This window comes from Bufo bufo, chromosome 1, assembly GCF_905171765.1.
Source record: "Bufo bufo chromosome 1, aBufBuf1.1, whole genome shotgun sequence".
NCBI lineage: Eukaryota > Metazoa > Chordata > Amphibia > Anura > Bufonidae > Bufo > Bufo bufo.
In genome coordinates, this window is record NC_053389.1 from 159,840,120 (window position 1) to 159,852,674 (window position 12,555).

General features: G+C 50.8%; 1 protein-coding gene across 2 annotated transcripts in view; it reads right to left on the bottom strand.

The window, feature by feature from the left end:
* The window catches only part of CHEK1 (checkpoint kinase 1), a 92,862-nt gene that overhangs the window by 43,726 nt on the left and 36,581 nt on the right, over nucleotides 1–12,555 (bottom strand). For both annotated transcript variants that reach the window (XM_040431100.1, XM_040431099.1), the window contains exons 5-6: nucleotides 3,079–3,148; nucleotides 2,443–2,631 (exon numbers count right to left, since the gene is read on the bottom strand). In XM_040431100.1, the coding sequence (XP_040287034.1) occupies nucleotides 2,443–2,631; nucleotides 3,079–3,148 (259 nt within the window). The remainder of the gene's footprint in view (nucleotides 1–2,442; nucleotides 2,632–3,078; nucleotides 3,149–12,555) is intronic.

A 12,555-nucleotide genomic window follows, 5' to 3' on the forward strand; every position in this document is an offset into this window, starting at 1 on the left:
CGGCCAAAGGAATGAGTGCGCCGGCGCGGGATATCGGCAGCATAACAAGTTAGTACAATAAGCAATGGTGTACGCATATAAGTATACAAGTTAGTACATAAGCAATAGTGTACGCACTACTACTGATGCGGACAATATCATGACCAACTGGAACAATGAAGACCCATGGAGATTGGGAGTCTCTAGGACACAAGTGATGCTAGTAAACCCCCTGAGAAGACAGAGGAGTTATAATCATGGCCAAAACCAGCACCAAAGAACACAATGAGAATAGCCACCGTATCCACTGGCGGCCTCATATAGCACTAGAGTAAGAGTACCGGGCACCGACGAGTACCGACTGTTGAATTACCGTATCTGAAGATATTCAGTTATTCCCCCGCCAATGGATCACTTGCGAAAGGGTGTAAGGCAGACAGGAAGCACCATGATGTGCAACACTCCGCCTATGTGAGGATAGCGCGACATTTGGATCGTATCCAATGGTGGTGCAATTACCCTACCTATGTAAGGTGGAATGCGTACGGGGTACTGAAGCCAGTGGTAAGGAAAATACCCCACATAAGATGGGGGGGTTAATGCCCACGGCGAGAACTAGTGCATATGGCAAGTCCTGTACCCTGTGAGAGTGCAATTAGCACCTAACTAAGGGGGTAATGCACACAGCACACGTTGTAACCAGTGATCATGTCAACCCGCCACTTCTGGAAGGAGCTAATGAAATACGGCAGGTACTGAACCCAGTGGAGAAGCAATTCCGCCACCTACAGAAGGGGGAATGTATACGTCCGGCACTGAAATCAGTGTTACTTCACTTAGTCCACCTATGACAGGGAACAATGTATAAAGGTCAGTACTGTATCCCAAAGTAGTGCAATTACTCCGCCTAAGAAGGGGGTAATGCCTACGACAAGTGCTGCTGGCCACCGTAGATTCAATCAGGAGATTGCTTTGGATTCAAGCCAGGGTCTGAATCAGTGATTCTCGGGCGGACCAGCTCCTGTGAGAGAGGGTGCGCCAGAGCGTGACACGGGGAGGAAGGGAGGGGATGTGGAGATATTCGAGAAGATGACCTGCTGTGGTCCGCCAGCGCACTGGTCTGCCCCTCAATACCTCGCCCCTGGCAGATGCAGACTGCGCAGGTGGAGGCTTAGAAACCAAACTCCCCAGGGAGTGGAATGGGAACAGAGGTCCTGTATAAAATTGCGCCGGCTGAGAATCATCAACCAAACGACCCAGGAGGGTGGATTGGGAAAGGGGGGTCCTGTATAAAATTGCGCCAGCGGAGAATCAACCAAACGACCCAGGAGGGTGGATTGGGAAGTTCCAGATGTCTCTCACTGGAATTACGCAGGTGGGGAATTATCAACCAAACGACCCAGGAGGGTGGACTGGGAATGTCAGAGGTCCCTTATTAAATACGCTGGTGGAGAATTATCAACCAAACGACCCCGGAGGGTGGATTGGGAATTCCAGAGGTTCCCCACTGTATGGCGCAGGTGGAGAATTATCAACCAAATGGCCCCGGAGGACGGATTGGGAACCTGCGGAGATCCTTCACTGAATTGCGCAGGTGGAGAACCATCAACCAAACGACCCGGAGCGGTAGAGGGGAGCCGTGCGTTCCTCTCCGTCCCGCTATTGTGTACCCCGTCACCCTGCAGCGCCATCTCGCCCTATTCCGCCTCCACATTAACCCCCTATTAGTCGTCTACCGGCCTAGGGGGGAGTGAGAGGTACTGTTATAGGGGTCTTGAGATAATAATGGCCCCTGGCAGCTTATGCCTGCTGTGTCCCCCTAGTTAACCCTGAGGGCAGGAGAAAACTATGCCAGAGAAACCCCAGGGGAGAACCATGCCAAGAGGAAGGAAGGGAGGGGGAAGGGGTTAATACTCACCTAGTCCCGTGTACTCACCTCATCTTCTGTCCAACCGCCATCTTCACCCTTCCTCTGGTTCAGCAGGGTCACCCCTTCAGCTACTGGCACCGTAGTGGCAGGACGCTGGAAAAAGGGGGGCTTAGATGGGTGACCCCTTGGCTGGCAGGATGCAGGGGAGCGAGGCTGCCCTGGTCCACCTTGTCTTCTGTGGGGGAGGCAGCAGTGCGGGTGACCGGCACTGGCGCAACTCGACCCCGGGAGAACAGGGAGGCGAGGCGTCCACTGTTTTCCCATCTGAAAAAGAAGGAAAAAAATAAACTAAAATAAAAAATCTTCAGGAGAATTCCCTGCAGAGCAGGGAGGTCTTGCCTCCTATTGACACTAGAAAAAACTGAAGCTCTCTCCAGGCTGGAGGGGGTATAGCTGCCAGGGGAGGAGCTAACAGCTTTATCTAGTGTCAACGCCTCCTAGAGGACATAGCTATACCCACAATTTCTGTGTCCCCCAATGAATATGGGCGAGAAATATAGGTTTACTGTGTCAAAACAATTCTGCCTACTTACCTCCAGCCAACATTGCAATCAGGACTATCCCACATGACCAGACATCCACAGGCTCAGCATGAAAAGCTCGCATCTTGATGAGTTCAGGGGCCACATATGGCAGCGTACCACACATCTTGTTCAACAGACGCTCCCGTCCATTATGTCTAAAAACGGTGGCCAGTCCAAAATCAGAGATCTTTAGAAGATCTATAGCAAAGGAAGAAAAAAAATAAGTGATTCTCTAAACAGACCATCATAAAAATTGTGGCATGTTCTAATTTTGCCCTTTTATTTCCCACAAGACATTCACATTAATGGGTCAGAGGAAAAATGGACCACATCACATGGTACATGGCTGGAGCCCCATTTTATGATTTGGCCTGATTCGTGGCCAGAACGAGGAGGGTTGTCTGAAGGGAGCTAAAAGGTAGTTTTCTGGTGGCAGAGATTGGCTGCAGTAGTAATTCCCCGTTTCCAAGTAAGCCATTGCAGTATGTAAACAAACAGCAGGAGAACCGGTCTAGGCACACAGAGAGCGGCGATGGAGGAACGGTGTAATGTGTTTTTTCATGTAAACTATTCTGGGTCTGGTCCGAGAGTTTTAATTATCTCTGACAACTCCTTTAAACCAGACTACTGATAAATGCTTCTTACCTCGGTCATCAAGCAGCAGATTCTCTGGCTTTATATCTCTGTGAGCAATCCCCAGACCATGCAGATATTCCTAACAATAATGGTGAAATGGTGATTAAATAATTGAGATAGTCAGTTATAAAACTGAAATACGCCTATATTAGGTGTATTCCAGGCACAGATGCTGATGCCAGGTCTAAAATTGTGGGCGTGGCCAGTCCATCTCATTCATTATTTTCTACGCTTGTTTTAGGGCTCTTTCACACTTGCGTTGTCCGGATCCGGCGTGTACTCCATTTGCCGGAATTACACGCCGGATCCGGAAAACCGCAAGTGAACTGAAAGCATTTGAAGACGGATCCGTCTTCAAAATGCGTTCAGTGTTACTATGGCAGCCAGGACGCTATTAAAGTCCTGGCTGCCATAGTAGTAGTGGGGAGCGGGGGAGCAGTATACTTACAGTCCGTGCGGCTCCCGGGGCGCTTCAGAATGACGTCAGAGCGCTCCATGCGACACGTCATCCATGAGCGTGGGGCGCCCTGACGTCACTCTGGAGCGCCCGGGGAGCCGCACGGACGGTAAGTATACTGCTCCCCACTACACTTTACCATGGCTGCCAGGACTTTAGCGTCCTGGCAGCCATGGTAACCATTCAGAAAAAGCTAAACGTCGGATCCGGTAATGCGCCGAAACAACGTTTAGCTTAAGGCCGGATCCGGATTAATGCCTTTCAATGGGCATTAATTCCGGATTCGGCCTTGGGGCAAGTGTTCAGGATTTTTGGCCGGAGCAAAAAGCGCAGCATGCTGCGGTATTTTCTCCGGCCAAAAAACGTTCCGGTCCGGAACTGAAGACATCCTGATGCATCCTGAACGGATTTCTCTCCATTCAGGATGCATTAGGATAAAACTGATCAGGATTCTTCCGGCATAGAGCCCCGACGACAGAACTCTATGCCGGAAGAAAAGAACGCAAGTGTGAAAGAGCCCTTAGGTGTAGAAAATTGTATTAATGTAGGCCAGCTAGAAAGCTGGCTTAAATTTAGAAGCAGCGCTGGATGCGCCGAAGTTATGTAGGGGCCTGCGACTCTGCATAACTTTGGCGGATCCACCGCCAACTTAGGACTTTATTAAGACCGGAGTCTAAAACGCCGGTCTTCATAAACGTGCCCCAGTCTTTATTTTCACAAATTTAAGGCTGGGGCTTGGGGCTACACGGCAACATTGGTCTCCACGATGGGGTTGCAGCATGACTCGCAATTTGCTGCAACCCCACAATTGCAAAAACAGCACAGTTTTTTGCAATTCTGGGGTCACGATAACTTTTGAGTCACAACATGACCTCATTCAGTTCCATTATGTTTTGAAGCTGTGCAGCTACACAGTGACCTTTGGTCACACAGCCTAAGTCACTGTTGCCCCAACCTCAAATCTTTTAAATAAAAAAAAAAAAGGATGAAAGGTGCATAAATGAACTCACCATACAAAACACAAAAGGGGGCGGGGGGGATTCATTAATCGTGTCCTAGGATGCGTTAAGGAGTCAGCAAAAATTGCACCAAATCTGTTATGTATATAAAGAAAAAATGTGGGGGGTTGAGCCCGCACAACCTGCCTGTAGGTGCAGATCACTATGGCAAAATACATATACAAACGAAAAATGCAAATGTGATCGCACACTACATCCAGCACTCTGCCCTCCATGCTGGATGTTCCTACCTGTTTATGGGCCATGACAGCCACACAAAGTCCAGGGAATGCAGGTCAGCATGCAAGCCAAGTACACTCTGCTTTTAACCCCGTCCGGTGCCATTACAGCTTTCATCGGATCCAGGGATGCAAGTACCAACATGCATGCTGAGCCCACCATATACTTCTCCTGGAGCCAATGAAAGCTGTAATGGCACCGGACAGGGTTAAAAGCAGAGTGTACTTGGCTTGCATGCTGACCTGCATTCCCTGGACTTTATGTGGCTGTCATAGCCCATAAACAGGTAGGAACAAGAGTTAGGGACCACTCAAATGAGACGACCTTGACGCGGTGAGTGGCTTAATTACGCTTTGGCCAAAATGTACACCAATGTCTCATCCAGCATGGAGGGCAGAGTGCTGGATGTAGTGTGCGATCACATTTGCATTTTTCGTCTGTTATGTATATGCCACAACTCTCCAAGACTAGCTGACACATTCTAAGTGCTATTGAAACTCATGGCTGGCGTATTTTTACACCAATGTTTCACATTAATAAAATTCTACCCCATTTTAAAAAATTGGATTTTTTGTACTCACCGTAAAATCGTAGTAGGCATTGGGGGACACAGCACCATGGGTATATGTCCAACTACCACTAGGAGGCACTAGACACAAAAAGTGTTGGCTCCTCCCAGGTGGGCTATACCCTCTCCACAGACACAAGGCTATTCAGTTTGTACCAAAAGCAGTAGGAAAGAGAAAAAAAAAAGCAAGGAACCAACAACTCCCGTACCGGGAAAGATCAAGAGACCAGCCCGGAGAATCGGAAGTAAAAACATAGAGTGGGATCTGTGTCCCCCAATGCCTACTACGAGAAAAGGATTTTACGGTGAGTACAAAAAATCCAATTTTCTCGTGCATGGCATTAGGGGACACAGCACCATGGGATGTCCAAAAGCAGTCCCCGAGGGTGGGAAAAGAACAGTCATGCCACCGGTTGGGTATACAGGTGCAGGAGAACCATGTGACCCAACAGGAAAAAACACAGAATGGGCAAGAGGTTCCATAACAAGGAAGAAACCTCAAGGAAGAATCAGTGAAGACTGTCAGCACCCCAGGAAAAATGCCTGGAAGAAAATCCCAAAATGCAAGAAGGCGGCAAAAGGGAACACCGAGCTCAGCCAAGGGCTGGAGAAAAAATTAGGACAGCACCACGTGTTGGAACTACCCAACGCTCTAAATTGTCTCAGACCCAAAGAGCGAAAAAAACCTGTGGCCAACCCCTGACAGGCCAGGGGAGAAAGGAAACAAGGAAGTACTGGAAGCCAAACGAGTGAGGGAAGCCATAGCAAGGCTCACATGTGAAGGGAGCAGGTCTCCCCTCACCGCAAGGCCAGGTGATGAAGTTAAGCGTCCTATTTAAAAGGCGAAAACCCAAGGCTGCTAGAGGAAACCGCCAACCCTTGGAGAAGGAGGGGGTTGTAGGTAAAAGCCAGGAAAAGAAAGTAAGACCTGCGTCCCAAAAACAGGAGACGAGGCTCGAGCCTCTGAAAACAAAGATATCACTGTGAAGCGTAAGACCAGAGGAAACTCTGGGCATGTGAAGCATCAGGGAAAAAAGGAACCAGATACAGGCCCAGGAAATCTCAGCAGGACACACTGGACTAAAAGACATGGAAGTAGAAGGAGAGTACTCCAAACAGCCTAAGGAGGAAAGGTTCTACAACAGGAGGAGGTCCCTCCCGAAGGAGACCATACAGCGGAATTGCAAACCGTAGCGCTAAACCACTCAATACCAGGTACTTGACGTGGGAGGATGGGAAAAGAGACACTAATCCCAAGAGGACAACAAGGCTATTGGAACCCATAAAGGGAACAACCAACCCAGGCCCCGAGCGACCAAAAAAAACGATTGTCATGCAGAACCTGAGTGGTCAAATGAACGGGGAGAGGGACTCCAGAAAGGAGTACCCGGAATGGGCTCACAAGGAACCAGGAGCTGAACCACCAGAAGACAACGCAAGCCAGAATATCCAGGAAAGGAGAACTGAAACTACCATAGGGGAAGGGACATTGGCCATGGCCAACTAGCCATTCCAAGAATAGTGACTAGCAAACTGTATACATTGTCCCAGAGAGGGCAAGTACAGCAGCTCGGGATGTACCACAAAATAGACAGACATCCATATGCATAAGGAGTGCAGAAGTCGCCATGATGAAAAAACCGGGTGAGACTACACAGAAATGTAGAAACCAGCTGCAACCGGCATAATGAAAACTCCCAGGGGGGAGAAAGTACCTGACAGATGCAGACGACGGCAAGGTCCAAGGGGACTGCCCCTCTGTCATGTAGTACAACTAAGCAGAGAATATAAGGGAATACCGAAAACACCTGGACCCAGAAGGAACTACGGGACCCTGTACGATGCCAGAGCAATCAGCTGAAAAATTACCTACCAGACAGGTGTGTGGCGCTCAGTGGTCCTGTCCCTGATCAGTCAGGGAGGACGTCCAGCGACGATAAATGCCGATGACCCCAGAAGGATTCCATGTGGCGGAGGACATCCAGCGATGACCGAAAACTGCTGCAGCGGCCGATGCTCACCAGCTACGTGCCCCAACAAGGTAGAAGATCCAGTGGAGATCCCTGTACTCCACCAGGAATGGGCCGCTCTGTAATAGGAAACAACGCGAGTACTCCTCTATAACATGGGGTAACGCGGAGCGCAGCATACCGTAGTACCTTATAGAGATGGCAAGAGCAACCCTAGCACAAAGGCCAACAAACCACCTGGCCATGGAGTAGGGAGCGTGGTTGTATGTGGACCACCCGCCAGATCAGAACAGATCAGCCATATACTGGAGCTACAAGAAGTAGCACTAGACCGACAAGGTGGGGGTTGGGCTGGCCCACCCCTGCCAGATATGGTAACCATGCACATGCAGAACCAGGATGGCCTGTTGTAGACAGTGCCCTGAGAAGTACAAGGAGACCATTGAGCACGACAGTAACAGAGTGGAGATGTATGGAAGAACCAAAAGGGTGGAACCAACATCCGCAGCACAGATTAGAACCCGGGGGCAGAAAGCACCCAGTAATACAGAAAATGTATGGGCCACAGATTGCACCATAGGGCCCAGCGTTTTGAGTAATACAAACACACGCCTAAAATATAGGGAAAGTGGCTGCATGTCTAAGGAGAGTGGAAACATAGCCACAGCATCAGGGAATGCGACAGCATTTGGAGGGTACAGGTACTCAACCTGTAAAGTAGAAATACGGCTGCGTAGTGCAGAGATACGACCAGACAGGTGTAATGGGTACAGCATCTGGAGATGGTAGAGGTACTACAGTGAAGATCGAAGCAATGTGGCCACATGGTGCACCCTAGAACCAGAGAGGTGCAACAGCTACCGCATTAGCAATGGTACCTATATTCCGCCAGGGAAGGGGAAAATATGGCCGCACGGTACCACAAAGAACAAGACAGGTGCACACTACAATGGCAACTGAAGGAGGCCCTCTATTTCGCCTGAAAAAAAAGGGAAACTGGGCCGCATAGTACACCATAGAGCCAGACATGTGTAACGGCTGCAGCATCAGAGACGGTGCAGGTACTCTACCTATGAAGGGAGTAAGATGGCTGTTTGGTGCACACTATGATGAGGTAGGTGCAATGGCAACAGCAATTGGAGGAGGCCTCAATATCTCGTCCGGTAAGGGAGAGAAAATGCCACATGGTCAACAGCTACAGCATCCGGAGATGGTGCAGGTACTCTACCTATGAAGGGACCAAGGTGGCAGCTTGGTGCCCACTAGAACCAGACAGAGGCAATTCTATGGCAATTAAAAGTGGCCTCTATATCTCGCCCGTAGGGAGAAAGGTTACCGCATGGAACACAATAGAGCCCGCCAGGGGTATTTGCTACGGCATCTGGAGATGGTGTTTGTACTATACCTATGAAAGGGAGCAAAAAAGGCTGTGAACAGACAGGTGCAATTGCTATGGCAATTGAAGGTGGCCTGTATATCCTGCCCGGAAGGGAGAAATAGTGCCAAATGGAACACCATAGAGCCAGCCAGGACTAATGGCTTCAGCATCTAGAGTAGGTGTAGGTACTCTACCTATGAAAAGGAGCAAGGCGGATGGAAACAGCCAGACATAATTGCTTTTCCTTACCAACCTACAGGAGGCGCTTGCCTAAGCTATCAGCTTGCCTAGACCCCCTGTAATGAGGTAGAGTGGCGAACACCAGCACCAGGATGGGCACCCGGTGGAAACACTCTCAAATGTGTAGAGCATAGCCCCTGGTATAGGGGAACCAGGAAGGCTTGTCAGGTACAGCCTATGGCAATGGTGCAGGTACCCCCCTGTTAAGGAGAAGGCGCACGTACCAGAGACAACAAGTAGGTGACTCAGTATGCTAAACACGGGGACGGCTGCCTTACGTGTGCGGTTGAATACCTGTGCAGTCAGGGGAGCGCCATCCGAAAATCCACTAGAGGGGATACAAACCCTGGGTAGGAGAGGTTCCTCCGTGCACGTTAGTCTTGACCTCCCAGAGGGCTTCTGTATGGAGGAAGACCGCCTGATGCTCTGTTCCGAGGGAATCGGTGCAGAGGTGTCCCCAGAGGCAACGGATGGGGTGACAGGAAAGGATTCGTCACCAGCTTCAGGCCTGTCCTGGGTAGGACCCGAGGATGCCGAGGAGGGGTGGAACCCTGTTGAGACCACCCGAGGTTGTACTGTGAGCAACCCCTTGCCGGACCCAGTATCTGAGCGTGCCTCATCTGCAGGGAGGACCCTGGGAGGGCATTGGTGGCCGCAATTGGATAGGTAGCGGTCCAGCGACTCCGCCAGGGATTTGGAGAGTCGGACAATGTGCCCATGGCTTTGACAAAGAGGGAGACCATTCAGGAGGGACCTACACAAAAGGATTAGTCAGGGGACACAATGGGGTCTGGGAAGAGGTACTGCACACAAGCAGGGACAGGCCGACCGTATGGCAGCCTTCGTAGACAGCGGACGCACGTGAAAACACGTGGCGATCCGAGGAGAGGCGACCCTCATAGAGCAGACAGCAGAGGCTGTCATATCTGGACCCGGATGCCATGTTCCCCAAAGAGGAGCTGCAGCAGCTATAGAGGTGGTCAGGAGGGCTGCAGGAGAAATGAAGCAATTGAGTGGGGGGGGGACCTGAGTGATCCCTATGTACAGCTTTAGCTGCCTTCACACAGTACATAGGACAATGACTTAAAGGGGTTCTGCAGTTCTTTAAAACTGAGGATCTAGTGATGGGGAGACTCAACTTAGTCAAGATGATACTGCTCCCCAAGGCATTGTACCTCCTCACCCATGCCTGTATGCCTATACCCCGAACCTTCTTCAATAAGTTGCACTCCTCAGTTGCCACCTTTGTCTGGGGGACAGCCAGAAGGAAGTTGTCCATCAATGTACTGCAGCGCCCTAAGCTACAGGGGGGGGCCGCCTTGCCTGACTTCTTCTTGTACTATCTCGCCAGCCAACTGAAATACATAGTATCCTGGATGTCCCCGGGGACAATTCCTGGGGCTGAGTACTACCTCCTGGAGCATCTCCACATGTCCACCCTGTGGCCTGTACTGGAGGACCTCAGGACTGTACCTGGTAAAATTCTGCCACTGCATAAGCTAGCGAATCAAGTGTGGGCGGCGGCAAAGCTGCACTCATTTAAAGACATACCTGACGAAATCCCCCTATGGGACAACCCTATGTTTACGCACCTGGTGAATTTGGAGGGCTCTAGAGTGTGGCAGACGTCTGGGATTACATTGTTGAAAGACCTGTATGTTAACGGGACCCTGCGCTCATTCCAGCAACTGCAGGAGATGTTTGAGCTGCCCCGAGTCCACTTTTTCAGATACCTCCAATTGCGCCACGCTTTAGCGACGCAGTTTGGAACCAGGGGCGCCAAGATATCGAACTACCCTTTAATTGGTGTTTTGAGGTCCCAGGGCCCCAGGGGTGTCATTTCGGCACTATACACACACTTACTCAATGCCTGGATTGCTCTTCATCCCCTGGGGGTGGTGGATAGATGGAGGCTGAACATACCATCTCTAACGGCCGAGGAGTGGGAGGAGGCACTGCAAGTGCCAGCTAGGGTTTCCCCGTCCATCAACAACAGATTGACTCAGCTTTTCATACTACACAGAAGCTATCTGTCCCCTACCAGGCTGTATAAAATGGGTAGACTCCAGCACACCGAGTGCCACAGATGCCATACCCCTGGCGCTGACTTCTGGCATTTAATGTGGTCGTGTCTTTATTTACAGAGGTTCTGGAAAGAGGTACTGCAGAAACTGTCCACCACACTCCCCTCTCCTGTCCCGATGTGTCCCAGGATCTGCATCCTGGGGGTGTTAGATGAGGAGGTGTGGCCCCACTATCAGAGGAAGTTCCTCGACGCCACACTATTTCTGGCTAGGAAGGCTGTAGCCTTGAGATGGATGGCAGATGGGGCACCCACTGTCAACCAATGGATATCACTAGTTAATCACACAGCTGCCATGGAAAATGTTGTTTACATTCATAGGAAACACCCAGAGAAATTCCATAGGATATGGGGGGATTGGTGCTCGTCCTCTATGTCTTTGCAGCCCACTCACATGTATTCTGTGTCGGGCGGGCCCGGTTTTGTGGTCCCTGGACCTCTTTGAGACTCTGCCTTGCTAATAGAAGTGAATCTGTTTTATTATGATAAAATGTGATGCCTTGGTGTGCTCCCTAACCCTTTACTGCATAACAATGTCACATGTTGCCTCCCCTGCGAGGGATGGACTGATTCTGAATATGGAAGTGTCGTGCCTTTTTGTTACTCTTCAATAAAACAAGTTTAAAAAAAAAAAAACTGAGGATCTATCCACTGGATAGATAACCCACGTTAGACCAGTAAAGGGTGGAGGAGATAGACCCTCCCGAGGGCCGGGCGGGGTCAGAAAAGCCCGGGAAGCAAGGAGGAGGGGTCGGGAAGATCGCAGCCTAGCAGGCCCAAAAGCCGGGGCCTCGATTTATGAGGCGGCCGGGAATGGAGCGAGGGGGGTGGGGTGAATCGCGGCCGACCGAGTGGCCTCCGGATCCACAAAACTAGGTGAGGAGGGTAGGGGGGAGCGATGCCTGGGGGTGGGCAGAACAGGGCAAACAGAGCACCTGGGAGCGGGCCATGGAAGATGAGGCCTAGTCCCTGCAAAAGCCAGGGACTAAAGTAGCGGGGAAGGCCGGGGAGAAGACTGTGTGGCCAGGGAGGAGAGAAAAAAACCAACCAAGGGGGAAGAGAAAGGTGGAGGAAGATGGAAGCTTCCCAGGACCCCCAGCTAAGGTGGATCCCACCCCCCCTGGCCACAGGAGAGAACCTAACACTGGGGCAGGGACAGGGGAGTACTCACCATCCGATGTCTTCGGGCGCCGCAGGGTCACCCCTTCGGCAGACTCAACACGGGAACCGTGGGAATACCGGCAAGCCGGATGCAGTCTGTGGGGACTGGGTGACCGGCGATGGTACAGAAGTACGCGCCCGCAGGAGAAGGGCAACTAAAGTGGAACACGATGGAGCCCCAGCCTGCAGCAGGTATAACGGTGGAGATCACCGAGACCTGCAGAAGAGAGAAAAAAAAGAATAAAAGAATCAAAATAAAAAATAAACATCAGGACCTGCAAAAAAAGCAGGACAGGTCTGCCTCCTACGGACACTATACAAAAACTGAATAGCCTTGTGTCTGTGGAGAGTGTATAGCCCACCTGGGAGGAGCCAACACTTTTTGTGTCTA